We start from the raw sequence: 17,500 nt of genomic DNA, 5'->3' as shown, positions 1-17,500 counted from the left end.
TTAAGTTAAGTTAGGTTAGGTTTGGTTAGGTTAGGTTAGGTTAGGTTAGGTTAAGTTAGGTTAGGTTAGGTTAGGTTAGGTTAGGTTAGGTTAGATTAGGTTTATCGCGGTAACGTCCAACCAGTAGTAATAGCAGTAACAGTAAGAGGAGAGGAAGGAAGAGGAGGAAAAAGGGGAAGAGAAATAGTAGTAATAGTAGGAAGAGAGAAAGGAGGAGGAGGAAGAAGAAGAAGAGAAACCGTAAAGAGGACAAAGACAAAAAGAATGATAATGAAAAATAAGAAAGAAATGCAGAGAGAAAGAATAAAACTAGAAATGAAAGAAAGAAATGAGAAAGAATGGGACAAGAAAAGTAATGAGAAAGAGGAGGAGGAGGAGGAGGAGGAGGAGGAGGAGGAAGAAGAAGAGGAGGAGGAGGAGAAAGAAGAGGAGAAGGAGGAGGAAGAGGAAGAGGAGTAGGAGGAGGAGGAGGAGGAAGAGGAGAAAGCAAAAGGGGAAAAGTATAGAACAGTAAGAAGAAGAAGAAAATGAAGAAGAAGAAGAAGAAGAAGAAGAAACACAAACTAAACAGGAGACACAACACAAAACAAAAAAAAACAGAGACAGAAGGAAATAAAAAAAAAACCTGGAGAAAGAAAGAAAAGACGAGAGAACGAGAGAGCGAGAGAACGAGACCCAGAGAGAGAGAGAAAGAAAGAGAGAGAGAGAGAGAGAGGAAGAGAATGTCCTTAGCGGGGAGTTTTAATTAAAGCCAGAATGGGTGGCTTGCCTTGGGATTGTGTTATAACAAAGCACTAATGACCCTACTGCCTCGCTCTAATGGCAGCAATCAAAACAAGACGAGACTGCTGGGTTGGTAGCCTCGTGCCCCGCCCCGCCCCGCCCAGCCCCGCCCTGCCCTGCCCCGCCCCGCCCCGGCCCAGTACAGCCTTATTCCGCCTCACCCTCGTCTTAAAAGCCCAAGTATCCTGCAGTAGGGTAGGTCAGTGTGGTCACGATAGGATATTGAAGGATAGAGTAAAGAAGGATAGTTTTAAGGATGGTGCAGGAACAGGGGGAGGAGAGACAGAATGGTAAGATATGGCAGGGTAAGGTAGGGTAGGGTTAGGGGTGGTGAGAGGACACGGGGAAGGAAAGAGAGAGTGGTAGGATACAGCAGGGAATGGCAGGGCAGGGTAGGTGAGAGGACAGGGAGGAGGAAAAACAGAGTGGTAGGGAAGACAGGGTGGCACAGTAGACAAGGAGAAAAACAGGGGGTTAGAGGGTTAGGTTAGGAATAATAGAGAAGGAGGAGGAGGAGGAGGAGAAGGAGAAGGAGAAGGAGAAGGAAGAAGAAGAAGAAGAAGAAGAAGGAGGAGGAGGAGGAGGAGGAAGGAGGAGGAAGAGGAGGAGGAAGAGGAGGAGGAAGAGGAAGAGGAAGAGGAGGAGGAGGAGGAGGAGGAGAGAAGAAAATAGAGGAACAGGGAGGTAAACAGGGAGAAGAAAGAAAAGAAAGAGGACAAAATTAAATTAGGATAGGTTAAGTTAGGAATGAAGGAGGAGGAGGAGGAGGAGGAGGAGGAGGAGGAGGAGGAGGAGATGGAGAGAAGGAAAATGGAGAAACAGGGAGAGAAGCAGGAACGTTAGTTGAGGTTATGTTAGAAATGGAGGAGGTGGAGGAGTCAATGAGGTGGAGGAAAAAGAATGGAGGAAAGGAAAGAATGGAGGTAAAAGAGAGGAGAGGAGATACGACTGGAAGAAAAAGACAAAAGATACAATGAGTGGAAGTAAATACAAGAGGAGGAGGAGGAGGAGGAGGAGGAGGAGGAGGAGGAGGAGGAGGAGGAGGAGCAGGAAGAGGGCGGGGAGGAGGAGAAGGAGGAGGAAAAGGAAGAGGAAGAGATGGCTTCGATTTAAGTGGCTGTTATTAGTTTTGTTTGTGACTTTGAGTGTTGGTGATACCAATGAGGAGGAGGGGGAGGAGGAGGAGGTGGAGGTGGAGGTGGAGGTGGAGGAGGAGGAGGAGGAGGAGGAGAAAGAAGAGGGGAAGGAGAAGGAGATGGAGAAAGAATAGGGGAAGAAATTGGTATGATCGAAAAATGGAGGGAAAATCGCAGAAAGAGAGAGAGAGAGAGAGAGAGAGAGAGAGAGAGAGAGAGAGAGAGAGAGAGAGAGAGAGAGTTTTTGGGGACAGATTAACACCATCACCAACCCTGACCTCGCATTTTTCCTCCTCCTCCTCCTCCTCCTCCTCCTCCTCCTCCTCCTCCTCCTCCTCCTCCTCCTCCTCCTCGTCCTTAGCCTCGTCCTCCGAGTAATTTATGGCGGGAGAAAATTGTTGAGTATAAGTTCCGTTGATGTTCGTGTGAGCGAAATTGTTCCCTTTATATAATGTTAATATCACGGCTGAGTGCTGGAGAGAGAGGGAGAGGGAGAGGGAGAGGGAGAGGGAGAGGGAATGAGGAAGGAAGGAAGCTCTGGATGGAAGGAAGAGAGGGAAGGGGAAAAGGAGAGAGAAGAGAGGGGAAGTGGGGAGGGGAGAGTGAAGAAGGAAGGGAGGGAAAGAGAGAGAGAGAAGTAAGGAAAGGGGATGGAGAGAAGAGAAGGGGAAGGGAGAAGGAAGGATCAATTCTCTCTCTCTCTCTCTCTCTCTCTCTCTCTCTCTCTCTCTACGTAATAGCAAGCATAAGGTCTCTCTACTCTCCCTCATCTATCTTTCTACACTTTCATCATCCCACTTATTCTTCTCGCCTCGTCTTATTCATCTTCTTTTTTCCACAGTTTTTTTCCCCGCCTTTTTTTTTCCACCCCTCTTCTCTCTTCCCTCTTCCTCGTAACTCTTGCCGGTAACGTTAGCCGTCGCGTCCCGCCTCCCGTCACGTCACGTCACGTAACATTAAGTGCTGCGAGATGTGAGATATTGTGCGTTGTTACGGAGCTGTTTGTTGGCTGGCAGGGATCGCGTTTCAGTTGTCAGTCACCAGTTAGTCAGTCAGTCAGTCAGTCAGTCAGTCAGTTTGTTGGTTATTTAGTTAGTTAGTTAGTCAGTCAGTCAGTCAGTCAGTAAGTTTGTTGGTTATTTAGTTAGGTAGTTAGTCAGTCAGTCAGTCAGTCAGTTTGTCAGTCAGTCAGTCAGTTTTGTTGGTTATTTAGTTAGGTAGTTAGTCAGTCAGTCAGTAAGTTTGTTAGTTATTGAATTAGTTAGTTAGTTAATCAGTCAGTCAGTCAGTCACACAAATTAGTCAGTCAGTCAGTCAGTCACCAGTTAGTCAGTCAGTTAGTTAGTCAATCAGTCAGTCACCAGTTTGTAAGTAAGTCAGTCAGTTAGTCAGTCAGTCAGTCAGTCAGTCATCCAGCCAGGCAGTCGGTCAGTTCCGTTCAGTTCAGTTTTTATCATCCATTTACACTTTCTTTAAAATTTACGTTCTCTTATTCTTTCATTGTTTCTTGTTCTTATTTTACGTTCTTTGTTTGTTTGCTGGGTTGTTGTTGTTGTTGTTGTTGTTGTTGTTGTTGTTGTTGTTGTTGTTGTTGTTGTTGCTGTTGTTGTTTTGTACTTAATTGTGTTGTTTTTTCTACCTCGCTTTCAAGTTTCCTGTCTCTCTCTCTCTCTCTCTCTCTCTCTCTCTCTCTCTCTCTCTGTAACATGTGTCACCTCAAACATTTCCTAGTTAATGGTTTCTAGGTACTGGGTAATTTCCTTTCTCCCTCTTCATTCTCTCTCTCTCTCTCTCTCTCTCTCTCTCTCTCTCTCTCTCTCTCTCTCTCTCTCTCTCCCCACCTTCTCTGTGCTCTACCTTCTCTTCTTCTCCCTTCCTCTTTTCCTAGTAATGTTAAGAAATGGCTGTTTAGTTCCCCAATGTCTCCTCCTCCTCCTCCTCCTCCTCCTCCTCCTCCTCCTCCTCCTCCTCCTCTTCTTCCTCCTCCTCTGTTGAAATAGTGATCATGGGGCGAGTGGTTTGGATTGGTGGTGGTAGTTGTGGAAATGGTGATGATGGTGGTGGTAATGGTGATGATGGTTGTGGTGTGGTGGTGGTGGTGGTGGTGGTGGTGGTGATGGTGGTGATAGTGGAGGTGGTGGTGGTGGTGGTGGTGATGGTGATAGTGGTGGTGGTGGTGGTGGTGGTGGTGGTGGTGTAATATCTCAAAATCCTGACCTTTAAAACTGCATTGTCTTATTATTTTCTCTTCATTTTCGCTTTACTCATCTTTAATCTTAAGCTTTATAGTGTACAGCTTGATTTACTGTCTTTGTACTCTATTCACATCACACTTTTCTTCTTAATTTCTCCTTTATTCTCCTTTATTCTTCACTTTGCTTATCTCTTATCTTTCAAAAAATTCTGTTCAAATGAGTCTTTCCTCCTTCATTTCATCTTTCCATTACGTTCCATTTTTTTTTTTCGTTTTTCCACCCTCCATCATCATCACCATCACCACTGCCATCCTTCACTCTCTCTCTCTCTCTCTCTCTCTCTCTCTCTCTCTCTCTCTGTCCTATCATTTCTTATTTTCATTATTTTCCCCGAAACATAATAGCCTTGTTAATTGTCCTGTTATCTTGTCGCCCCCATTCTCTCTCGCTCTATGTCATCCTCCTCCTCCTCCTCCTCCTCCTCCTCCTCCTCCTCCTCGTCCTCCTTCTCGTCTTTCTCCAGCGACTAACCCTATGCTATTCCTTTCCTCCCTCCCTCTCCCTCTCTCTCTCTCTCTCTCTCTCTCTTCCCCTTGCACTCTTCCATTCCCTCGCCGCCTCATCTCATTGCTTATTCTCTTTACGCTTCTCTACATTCACCTGTTTCTGTCTCTCCTGGTTCCTCTTCACTTGTACTGTGTGTGTGTGTGTGTGTGTGTGTGTGTGTGTGTGTGTGTGTGTGTGTGTGTGTGTGTGTGTGTGTGTGTATTTGTTTTTTTTCCCTTTATTGTTTTGTTAGTTTAGTTTTTGTTGTTGTTATCGTTCTTTTTTACCTGTTGTTGTTGTTGTTGTTCTTCTTCTTCTTCTTTTTCTTCTCCTTCTTCTTGTTCTTTTTGTTCTTCTTCCTCTTTCCTTCTCTTTACTTATTTATTTATTTTTTTGCTCTTCTGTAACTTTTTTATTATTAGTCTATCAGTTTGGTCACTATATTTCTCCTCCTCCTCCTCCTCCTTCTCCTCCTCCTCCTCCTCCTCCTCCTCTTTTCCTACTTTCCTCCTATTCCTCCTCCTCCCTCTTTTCAAACGTTTTTCTTTCATTTCATTATTTTCTCTACTTTATCAGTCCAGTCACCATATCCCTCCTCCTCCTCCTCCTCCTCCTCCTTCACCACCACCACCACTACTACCACCACCACTACCCACCGCCACTACCCACATGCTGGTGACAAGTGGCGGTGATGTCATCAGGACTGTCACCAAATTAGCAGCCAAGATAACAACTCCAGACGATAGTGATGAAGTAGATGTCTAACCGCCCTCCCTTTCCCTCCTTTCCCTTTCCTTCCCTTCCCTTCCTCTCCATATGTCCTTGTTTTCCTCCTTTCTCTTCCCTTCCCTTCCCTACCTTTCCCTTCCTCTCCACCTCTTCCTGTTTTCCCTCCTCTCTCTTGTCTTCCTGGCTTTCTTTCCTTTTCTTTTCCTCTCTACCCTTCCCTTCCCTTCCCTTCTCTTTTCTTTTCTCTTCTTCTTTTTCTCTTCTCTTCTCTTCTCTTTTCTTCTCTTTTCTTCTCTTTTCTTCTCTTCTCTTCCCTTTTCTTCCTTTTCCCTTCCTTTCCCTCTCCCTCTCTCGCTGTTTTCCCCCTTCTCTTTCAACTCCTTCCCTTTCTGGCTTTCCTTGCTTTATTTTCCCTCCTTATCTTCTCCTTCCCTTCCTTTCTCTTCTCTACCATTCCTCCCTTTTTCTTTCCCGGAACGTCCTGCTTTTCCCTTCCTGTTCTTTTTTTTTTCATTTCCAAATTTCATTCATCATTCGCTATTTACCTTTTCCTCCTCCTCCTCCTCCTCCTCCTCCTCCTCCTCCTCCTCCAAGCAACAACAGACCTTTTGGCCCTCACTTCGCTCTATGTATAGCGACAGAATAGTAATATAGTAGAAGGTTTGCAGGAAAGAAGGCAAGAAGGCAAGAAGGGAGCTCACAGGCAAAGTAGAAGTGTCTGTTCTCTTTCTCTTCCCCGATTCTCTTCCTTTCTCCATTCTTCTTTTGTCTTATCCTTGCCCGAGTCTTTTTAGAGAGAGAGAGAGAGAGAGAGAGAGAGAGAGAGAGAGAGAGAGAGAGAGAGAGAGAGAGAGAGAGAGAGAAAAAAAAAGAGGAAAAAGGAAACACAATATAGAGATAAATCAATGAAGAGGAAAAGATCGACTACTACTACACACACACACACACACACACACACACACACACACACACACACACACACACACACACAGACCTCAATTATATGTAAATGGAAGCTTGACGAGGTTCCAAAAAGAACAAATCCCCTTCAGACTGTGAGAGGGACGGAGGGAGGGAGGGAGGGAGGGAGGGAGGGAGGGAAGGGAAGGGAAGGGAAGGGAAAAATGGGAGGAGTTCAACCCTGTCTGTTCACCCTCCTCCTCCTCCTCTTCCTTTTCGTCCTCCTCCTCCTCCTCCTCCTCCTCCTCCTCCTCCTCCTCCCTTTGTCGGTTGCCGGGAGCGCAGACCCCAATCAGAGGTCAATTTGGATCATTACCATTCTGTGAGGGAGAGATGGAGGGCGCCCGTGCAGTGTGGGCGTCGTGGGCGTGGTGCGGAGAGTGGTGGTAGTGGTGGTAGTGGTGGTGGTGGTGGTGGTGGCGGTGGTGGTGATGGTGATAGTGGTGGTGATGGTGATGGTGATGGTGGTGTCGTTGTGAGGGGATAGAATGCTGTGGTGGTGCAGGTGGTGATGCTGTGGTGGTGGTGGTGGTGGTGTGTGTGTGTGTGTGTGTGTGTGTGTGTGTGTGTGTGTGTGTTGTGTTGTGTGTGTGTGTGTGTGTGTGTGTGTGTGTGTGTGTGTGTGTTGTGTTGTGTTGTGTGTGTGTGTGTGTGTGTGTGTGTGTGTGTGTGTGTGTGTGTGTGTGTGTGTGTGTGATACATATCCAGTCATACACCCATTCTTTAAGCATGATAGAGAAGTACTGTCTTAAGTAGTACCTTTCCAACCACATCAACTTTCTCTTGCTTTCCTTACCTCCACACCTTCCCAACACATAGGTGGAGGCAGGATACCTTTCCTCCTGCTCTTTCTCCTCCTCCTCCTTTTTTGTACAGATATAATGGATAACAAGCAGCAACAGATCTTTTGGCCCTCACTTATCTGTTTGTATGACATTACGCTAACTATTGGGTGAGAAAGAGGAGGTTGGCCAGGAGTGTCAGCGACGGACGAATAATTTCACAATGGGCGACTTTAACCATACAATTCTGGTCATCCAAGTAATAAAATCAAATGTAATAAATTCATGGCTCCTTTACGGCGAGGCGGGGAGAGGCGTGGAGAGGCGGGGAGAGGGTTCATCCGGCGCTAACCTCGCCCCGGGGAGCTACTGATCAGCGCCGCCCGTGTGTTGTGAAGTGCAGTCAAGGCGGCAATAAAACACAGCCACTCTCCTCCGGGACCCGATTTTTATTGACTGAGAGAGGCGCTGGCGGTGAAACATTAATGAACGATTGTGTTTGGCGGACGAGACCTGAGTGTTGCGTGGAGGGGGCTAAAGGAAAGGCTGAGTGTTGCGTGGCGCCATTGAGTGAGGGGCTGAGTGGCTTAAGTGTTGTGTGGCGGCGTTGAGTAAAGGGTTTAGTGTTGTGTAGCTTTGGCTGAGTGAAGGGCTGCGTGTTGCGTGGTGCCGCTGAGTCAGGGGCTGAGTGAAAGGCTGAGTGTAGCGTGGCATGGGCTGATTGACTGGCTGAGTATTGCGTGGTGGTGCTGAGTGAAAGGCTGAGTTTTGCGTAGCGGAGGTTGAGTGATCTGCTGAGTGTTGCGTGGCGGTGCTAAGTGAAAGGCTGAGTTTTGCCTGGTGGGCTTGAGTGAGTGGCTGAGTGTTGCGTGGTAGGACTGAGTGGCTGGGTGGTTAAGCGGGCTATGGGCGGGAGGTGAGTGATGCTGAGCGTGTGTTGGGCGAGTAGTGAGTGGGTCATGAGTGGGTACTAAGTTTTACCACAGCAGTGCCCAAGGTGAGGCAAGGAGAGGCGTCCTGTGGTGTTCAAACAGTGTGGCGTGTGTGGCGGTGTGGCGGCAGGTCGCGGTGCGGGGCGCGTGCCGCCACCACGCCTCGTTGGCCGCCGCCCGCCGCTACGGAGTAAAATACCCGTAAGATTCCCTTAACCGTCCAATTGCATCGTTAACGTGTGGGGGACGAGAGGCAAGGGGTGATTGTTGTAGTTAGCGACGCGAGACCCACCGACATCTCCCTCCCTGCCTCCCTGTCTCCCTCCCTGCCAGCCAGCCTCCCTGTCTTCCCGCGCGGCTCCCTCGGGCGAGTCAGAATAAACGTCATGATGAATTTAAACCCGCCCCCCATCCTTCTACAATTCAATTTGGACCCGACCTATTTTCCAGTTTAGTAAATTACATTGATACCGACATGCTTATTGAATACAAAGTGGTCACCGGGCGGCCATTCTCAGCGCGCGCCATTACTGTCCTCCGTTTGCCTGCATTGTGGCTTCATTTTGCATTTCAGAACAATCCCATTCTTTTCGTTTTTTCCTTCATTTATGACTAGGAATGAAGCTGTAAAATTCCCGCGCGCTCCAAGTTAGAGACAGAAAATAATCGGATGTAAGAATTAATTTTAAAACTGTTTACCGAATCGGGAAGAGAGGATCGGACTGGGGCCGGGTGGCGGCGGCCGCGGAGGGCTGGGACAAAAGCAGATGGCTGGGCGCTCCTCCTCTCCCTTAACTACTTTCCTCCTCCTCCTCCTCCTCCTCCTCCTCCTCCTCCTCCTCCTCCTCCTCCTCCTCCTCCTCCTCCTCCTCTTCCACCGCTGCTCGGGGTAATTCTCGAGCGTAAAATGCCGGTGAAAATTGTAACATCAAAATTGAACCTGCCTTAAGATTCATACCGGGAGGGAAGGAGGGAGGGAGGAAGGAGGGAGAGAGGGGAAAGGGAGGAAGGATGAGAGAAGTAGAAGAGGAAGCGGGGTAAACACACACACACACACACACACACACACACACACACACACCTTCAGAGAACCATTTGGAAGTAGCTGAAATTGTCAAGCGAACAAATGCTCCCGCGGTTCCCGAAGTGGAGGGTCCCGGAGCGGTCGCTTCCACCAAATTTGACTAGCCCGGGTGTCGCCTCGCCGCTGCGCCCTCCAACAATGATTGAACTCCACTCATTGTCTTTTGTAGAGCGTGGCCGGTGAGCGATGTGGCCTGGGAGGAGGTGGTACAGCATGCCGCCCTCGCCCTCGCCCTCCGCCTACTCCCCGCCTCCCTGGCGTCCAGGGCAGCGGTAGCAGGCGGGGCGAAAGTGAGCGGAACGAGACGAAACGGTGTGAAGAGGCTGGCGACAGGGTTGTGTAAATGAATTAGCATAATGGAGCAATATTGTGCCGGGTAATAAGTTGCCGCTGTTTACACGGGGCGTCAAATTGAGCAAACTGATGATTGCACCTTGCACCTCCCTGATAAAGCGGCCCCTACTGCTCCTCCTGCCCTCCCTGCCCCCTGCCCCCTGCTGTCCTGTCCCCTGCCGCCCCCTGCCACATTTGTCTCTGCCCCTGGCGAGACCTGCAGGCGTCAAGTACCGTCGTTAGGCAAGACGCTACTTATACTTGGCACTAGCGCCCCTCTCACCCTCTTCCTCTCTCTCTCTCTCTCTCTCTCTCTCTCTCTCTCTCTCTCTCTCTCTCTCTCTAGCTTGCTGAGAGCGGCGGCGGCGGCGGCTGAGGGCGGCAGGGCGCTGATCTCCTGCCCTGCCCGCCTTGCTCTGATTCCACACGCAGCAGCAGCAGCAGCAGCAGCGGTACCGGAGTGGGATATACTGGGGATTTGTGCTTGGAATCCTTCTCTGGCTTTGATTCTGAGCGAGGCGGATCAGAACCGGGGTCAGGATGTACTGGGCTGCCTTGCTCCCTTGATTGTGGGCTGGCTAGACACAGTACCGGGAGCAGAGTATACTGGGAAGTGCTTTTCAGGCTTATATTCCAGGTACAGTGAGAATAGTACTGGGGCAAGATTTACTGAGAGGTGTTTTTCAGGTTTGTATTCCGGGCTGAGTGTGGACAGTACTGGTGGCGGGGCATACTGGTTGTGTGGCGGGACGTGATATTCTTTTATTTTGGCACAGTAGCGGCAGGCTGTACTTTGGCCGGTGGGGTAAGAGGAGGTGATGGTGGTGGTGGTGGTGGTGGTGGTGGGTGCGGTGCCCTGATTGATTCACGTGCCCCTAAAATAGATCACCACTTGGCCACCACAACTATTGAACTCCGCCTCCCACTGTGGAATATAAAGCAGCGGATACTTTCCTCCCCTTTACAATTACTGTGTGCCATCGCTTCGTGTTACGTGTAGTTTTTGGAAACGCTATGTGTAATCTCACCAAAAGCTTTTTTCCCGCAGGCAGTTCTTGTTTTTTTTTATTCTATTTTTGACATGAAGTAATTTTTGGTGAAGGCTCTTGGACATTCTTCTCCTTCTGCTTGTAACATTTCGTGAGTTCTTTGTTTTCCATAAAGTCCTGTATAATTTTTCTACTTATTCTCCTTTTCAGCCTCAAAGTCTTCAAACAACCTCTCATTTCCAGTCACACAGTTTCCAGACCTCACTTCCAAGCTCGCTATCACGATCATCCATACCTTTCTCTCTTTTCAAGTATCAGAATGTCTCCATACCTCTCCCTCCCCTCCAGTCTCATCATTCTAGTCACTTCCAGCCTTACTATCACAATCCTCTCCTTTCCAGCATCACAAAATGTATCCATGCCCTCCAGTTACTTCCAACCTCACCATCCTAGTAACTTCCAGTCTTATTATTCTAATCCTCCCTTTTCCAGCCTCACAGAATCTATCCAAGCCCTCCAGTCACTTCCAGTATGCCTTCCACTACTTTCCAGCCTCACCGATTCTTTCTACACCCTTCCCTCGCGTCCAACCTCGCCAGCCCAGCCATCCACGCTCTGATCCGCAGCGGCAGGATCGCGCCACGCTGCTCATCTATAGACTGTCGCTTCCTCTTCACAAATATGTAATCAGTTGGTTCCTATCACGTATGGTTTCGGAAATGTTAATGTAACCTCATTAAACTGCCTCAAACTCACTCCCCCATTACCTGCCCTTTGCTATCCTATTGGCGACAGGAGGAGGAGGAGGAGGAGGAGGAGGAGGAGGAGGAGCCCTTCAGAATACATAATGACAGATACTTCCTTTCCCTGTATGAATATGTAATTAACTCGTCCCTATCAAGTATAGTTTGTGCAAAGCTGACAAACTACTTCCAACTCATTATCTGACGTGAACTCCCCTCCACTCCCTTCCCCACCACCTCCCTTCCCCTCCCTCCTCCTCCCAGACTCCCAAACACTCGCTAATATGGACGAACACCGCACTGTTTGATCGCCTGCACCACCACCACCACAACCATCACAACCACCACACTGTTTACCTGTCCTTGCATCACAGCGCCTCCCTAACATCTCCTGAGTGTGTTCCCGTCCACGACAAACACAAATGATGCAACAACCACTTGTCTTTATTTTGGAACACTTCCCCGCCGCACTTCCACCACACTCATAAGGCTTTATACTGAAGTGAAATTGGGTTAAAAAGATGTTTTTTTTTTACAATTCTGGTGATAGATTAACATGATTTCTTCATTATTAAAAGAAGAAATACTCTTAGTCATCTATGTAGCCTTGGAAAAGAGTCATGGTGAGAGAACAAAGCCTTTTAGATAACTGACACAGGTATCATAGTGTCATATCAGCTGGTAACTCTGCTAACCCTTTAGAAATGCATGAGTGAAAAACTGAGTATCAGAGAGAAGCTTCGGCCATGTAAAGGTGATAATTGTTATTAGAATGAGCACTGCTGTGATCTATCCGCCTTGGAACCAGCCTTGTTATGGTCAAAACACGGAAACCTAACTAGAGAGAGAGAGAGAGATGATAAGGAAGTGTGGGTATGGTAAACATATCTGCTTCTCTCTCTCTCTCTCTCTCTCTCTCTCTCTCTCTCTCTCTCTCTCTCTCTCTCTCTCTCCCCCCACGCTCCAATAGCAAAGGCAGCGGCAGGGAACAAGCAAGTAAGCAAGCAAGCAAACAGACCTAGGAATCAATGACTCAGGTGTGTGTGTGTGTGTGTGTGTGTGTGTGTGTGTGTGTGTGTGCTAGGCTTGCGTGGCTGGCTGGTGGGTGGGTGGGTAGGTGGGTGGGTGGGTTATCAGAGACGATTAAACCCAATACAACTCTCGGCCCCCAAAACCCCTGAAATCATGAACCGTTTTGGTACGTATCGCGAAATGAAACTCGATTTCTTTCTCCCTCACTTCCCACCCTTTTTTTGCCAGCCTTTGGTGTTGGTGTTGGTGTTATTGGCGTTGCTGTTCTTCCCTTAATTAATCAGGTGTTTTGTGAGGTGTGCAGCGGCGAGTGAGTGTGAGTGAGTGAGAGAGAGACAGAGAAAGAGAGATAGAGAGAGAAGGAGTGCAGAGGATAAGAATAAGAGAAGATGAGAATGAGGTGTAAGGAGTGAGGCAGCATGAAATGTCTCGCTGTGGTGATGACAACGGTGGTGGTGAGATTGGTGGTGATCGTGGATGGTGCGTGAATGAGGAAGAGGGGCGTGAGGAAGGCGTGAGTGAGAAGGTAAGGGAAAATGAAAGGATGGGTATCGATGAGAGAGGAAACAAGAATGAGGATTGGAAAGAAAGATGGAACAGGAAGAAAAAGCAGAAGGAAGGGAGGAAGAATGTGAACAAGAAAAGAAGAGGAAGGAGAATGGAAGAATAAGGTGGAGGAAGAAAGAAAATAGGGAAAATGAAGGAAGAAGAGGAGAGGAGAGGGTGAAGAAGGAAGGGAAGAGAAGGGGAGGAAAGGGGAGGGCGTCGTGATGGGTTTGTGTTTCAATAGCAGGTTTCCAAGTCATCGGTTCGTGAAATCGGATTACACACTCGCTCTCCGGAATGGAAAAAAAAAAGAAATGGACAGCCGGATAAGACTTGAGTGAACGCGGACTGCCGGTTGGGTGGGCGAGTCAGCGGCCGCTTGTTGACTTTATGGAGACAATATTTGGCCACAGCGGAGGACCTCAACACTGGCCGACCCTCCCTCCCTCCCCTCCAATGCCCCTTTCCTCCAGCCAGCCAGCCAGCCGGCCAACCAGCCAGCAGGGGTTGCGAGGGGCAATTTGCGACTGTTTGCTGCGTTAGGGAATGATGATTGATTGAGGGACTTCATTCTATGGAACACTTATGAAGGGAGGATGACAGTGGAGTGAGTGAGTGAGTGAGGCAATGACGCTGCCTCGTGTGGCCTTGCTGGTAGTGGTGGCGGAAGTGGCTGCATGGGGGAGAGTGGTAGTGGAGTAATTACATGTGTGTTGAGGTGAAATGGTGGTGCATGGGTAGAGTAACTCACCTGTGTGGATGTAAGTGTGCTTCTTCATGTCAGACTTCTGGTGGAAGCGCTTGCCGCAATACTGGCACGGGTAGGGGCGCGTGTCGGAGTGGATGAGCAGGTGCGTGGACAGCGTGGAGGACCGCTTGAAGCACTTGCCACACTGCTTGCATTCAAACACCTTCTCCGCGTTGTGAACCGCCCTGGGGGGAGACACGCGCGTCACCAACACCGCTTACATATTGTAATGCACCACCTGGCATCACACACACACACACACACACACACACACACACACACACACACACACACACACACACACACACCTGTGCTGCGTGAGGCTGATCTCGTGGCCGAAGGTCTTATTGCAGTACTCGCAGGCGAAGGGCCGCTTGCCGTTGTGTGAGCGACGAGAGTGCACTTCGAGGCCGTGTGGCGTGCTGAACATCTTCTCGCACTTGATGCACGAGTACACGTCCCCGAGGGGCAGTGGCTTGACCAGCGAGCCGTCTAGGGGCAGCGAGCCGTGCGTGGGCAAAGACCAAGGGAATAGAGTTTCCGAACTGGCCATGCTCCACGGGAAGGAGTAGTTGAAAGACGACGGGTAGGACACCGCCAGGCTGTTCCGGTTCGCGTCCAGAGTTGACGAGGAGGAGGAGGCCTCGCCGTCCTTCTTGAAGAGGACGAGGGGCGGCGGGGGGTACAGGCCCAGGGGGAGGTTGGGGGCCGCGGCATCTCAAGCAGGGTGTCGCGGGCGTGCAAGGGCAGCGAGGGCAGGAAGGGGCGGCTGTGAGGGAAGGTGGGCGCCTCGCGTGGGGACAGCGGGGAACCCACACTGCCGCCCTCGCTCACCTTGCTGGCCACAAGCGGCTCGCGTAGGCTTGGTGTGGTGGTCTCGTCCTGCTTGGATGACAGGTTGAGCGCCACGCTGAACTCAGGCATGGGCGCCTTGGCCGCCGCCGCCGCGGAGGACAGGCTCTCGAAGATGGAGGACGTGACGACGGGGCTGGCGTCGCGCGGCGGCAGAGGGGACAGCGCGCGGCCCGAGGGGGACTTGTCTCCGTCCTCCTTGAGGTGGTCGCCGGGCGCGTCCTGGGAGTCTGTCATTAGAGGCTCCTCCACACTGTCCACCACCTCGATGTGTTCCTCCTCTTCTTCCTCCTCCTCCTCCTTGGTCTTCCTCGGGCCGTCGTCCACGTGGCTGGCCCAGGGCGAGAGACTGCGGCCCACCAGGGACGAGATGGTGAAGGAGGAGCGCTCGAAGGACGCCCTGGCGCTGGTGGCGGTGTCGGCCTTGGCGGGTCTGCAGGAGCCCCGCGCGTCACTCTCCGCCTCTGTAATGAAGACAGCCTCGTTAACACCTTCCTGGTCGCCACACGCCACACTCACAACACACCACACGCCACTCACGCACTCACACACTCACGCTCACTGACCACACACTCCCCCCGAACGCCTCCCACTCACTTGCCGCGGCACACACGCCGCTTAACTTCCACACGCAGAGCCCTCCTCCCTCCTTAATGGCCAAGGGCGTCTGCAGAGAGAGAGAGAGAGAGAGAGAGAGAGAGAGAGAGAGAGAGAGAGAGAGAGAGAGAGAGAGACCTCACCTCACCTCGGTCGCCTGCTGGTCACCCAGCCAGTCTTCTCCATTACGGAGCGAGCTCAGAGCTCATCGACCGATCTTCGGGTAGGACTGAGAGAGAGAGAGAGAGAGAGAGAGAGAGAGAGAGAGAGAGAGAGAGAGAGAGAGAGAAGGAGTCTGTGGACATTTGCAATAAAGTATGTTTCTCTTGTACAGGTGGACGAGAACAGCAGGCGGCGGCGGCGGCGGTGGCGGGCAGTAAGTGTTAAGTGTTAGGCAGCAGGTGGAGCGGATGGAGGGATGGGTGGAGTGGGTGAACTTATCCGGGCCACTAACCACTGCCAGAGCGGCCACTCCTCAACGCTACCCCTTTTCACTCCACTCCCCGTAGTGCACTCCCTTCCTCACCCTCCCTCACTTACATTATATCCTCCCTCATCATCTTTTCCTTCCTTCAGCTTCCTCTCTCTCTCATCCCTCGCACAATCACTCACTCCTACCCTCACTCATTACTCTTACTCCCTTACTCCATTACTATTTAATTCTCCCAGCCCAGTGTCCATCCTTTACTCACTCGTGCCCTTGCTTTACTCACCCCAAGCATAACGTCTTCCCAAGTCCTACTTCCTTACACCCTTCCCAACCCCGCCCAGCCCCGCCCAGCCCTGCCCAGCCCTGCCCAGCTCACAGCGGTCCCTCACACACGCGCCAGCCTCTTTAGACTCGAGACCACGTTAACGGAGGGAGATTTCTTTGTAAACAGTTAGTATTTTTCATAATTTAAACCACAGGTAAACTTTGTAAGAGAGAGAGAGAGAGAGAGAGAGAGAGAGAGAGAGAGAGAGAGAGAGAGAGAGAGAGAGAGAGAGAGAGAGAGAGAGAGAGAGAGAGAGAGAGAGAGAGAGGTGTACAGTGCAGAAATAGGTGCACATATTCTTACCCTGTATATCTTTTTTTTCTCTCTCTCTCTCTCTCTCTCTCTCTCTCTCTCTTGTGGTGGCCTGCCCCGCTAATGTGATGGGCCAGACTGCTTCCTCTGGTCCAGTCTTCGCCGCAGCGTGATAATGATGGTGACTGTCAACTGTTATGAGGGAGGGAGGAAAGGAGAGAGGGAGGGCGTGAGGCGGGGGAGAAGGAGGGTAGTAAGAGAGAGAGAGAGAGAGAGAGAGAGAGAGAGAGAGAGAGAGAGAGAGAGAGAGAGAGAGAGAGAGAGAGAGAGAGAGAGAGAGAGAGAGAGAGAGAGAGAGAGGGGGGGATTATTTGAGGGGAATGAGAGAAAGAGGAGGAGAGGGAGGAAGAGAAAGCGAGGAACTATATATAAAGTAATGAATTCTTGGGGTGGGTGAGATGATGGAGGAAAGAGGGAGGACGAGAAGGAGGAGGAGGAGGAGGAGGAGGAGAAAGAGAGAGGAGAGAGGAGGAGTAGAAGTAGGAGGAGGAGGAGGAGGAGGAGATAATAAAGGGGAGGAGGAAAGTCATGGTAAGAGGAAGAGAAAGTGAGAGGAGATCTACAGAAAGAAGAAAGGGGAAGAGGAGGACGGCAAGGAGAAGAAGCAGAAGAAAAATAAAAAGAGAGTAAGTGATGGAAGGGAAGGAGGAAAGAGGAGGAGGTGGAAATGTATGCTTAGAGAGAGGGAGGAGAGGAGAGGGAGGAGAGAAGGTGGGAGGATATATGTTTAGAGGGAGGGAAGCAAGAAGAGAGGAGAGAAGGGTGGAGGGAGGGGATGGAGGGAAAATGTATGCTTAGAGGGAGAGAGAGAGAGAGAGAGAGAGAGAGAGAGAGAGAGAGAGAGAGAGAGAGAGAGTGGATGGGAGAAGGGAGGGGAGAAGGTAGGACAATACATGTTTAAAAGTAGGGGAGGGAGGGAGAGTGAGTGAAGGGAGAGGGAGGAGAGGAAGGGAGTGGAGGAGTGGAGGTAAACAGAAGATCATTCGCTAATGAGAAAACTCCACACTTTGGGTGGAGGCCAAGGGATCAAGTAACACTGTGATTGATGCCTGACACTCCACTGACCCCTCCACCTCCCACCACACACACACACACACACACACACACACTCTCTCTCTCTCTCTCTCTCTCTCTCTCTCTCTCTTTCTTACTACTACTACTACTACTACTACTACTACTACTACTACTACTACTACTACTACTACTACTACTACTATTTTCACTTTTCATCTTTTCGATTGCTCCTCATATTCTCTCTGTCTGTCTCTCTCTCTTTTTTTTTTTTTTTTTTTTTATTTACAAATTGATATTACAAAGGTATAAATAGTAAATAGCCAAAAGTTCACGGTGAGTTGCCGAGAACTATCTTTGACATAATATTAGTACATGAGAAATGCAATGCAATACAAAATAGTAACAATAGTTATAATAATATTATAAACTAAA

General features: G+C 49.9%; 1 protein-coding gene across 1 annotated transcript in view; it reads right to left on the bottom strand.

The window, feature by feature from the left end:
* LOC123513112 (zinc finger protein GLI2-like) overlaps positions 1 to 17,500 on the bottom strand; it is a 137,838-nt gene that overhangs the window by 36,209 nt on the left and 84,129 nt on the right. The window contains 3 exon segments of the mRNA XM_045269989.1: positions 13,542 to 13,723; positions 13,847 to 14,240; positions 14,243 to 14,854. Coding sequence (XP_045125924.1) covers positions 13,542 to 13,723; positions 13,847 to 14,240; positions 14,243 to 14,854 — 1,188 coding nt within the window.

This window comes from Portunus trituberculatus, chromosome 35 (genome assembly GCF_017591435.1).
Source record: "Portunus trituberculatus isolate SZX2019 chromosome 35, ASM1759143v1, whole genome shotgun sequence".
Classification (NCBI taxonomy): Eukaryota; Metazoa; Arthropoda; class Malacostraca; order Decapoda; family Portunidae; genus Portunus; species Portunus trituberculatus.
The sequence above is the reverse complement of the archived record's forward strand: the minus strand, read 5'-3'. Positions and strand labels throughout refer to the sequence as shown.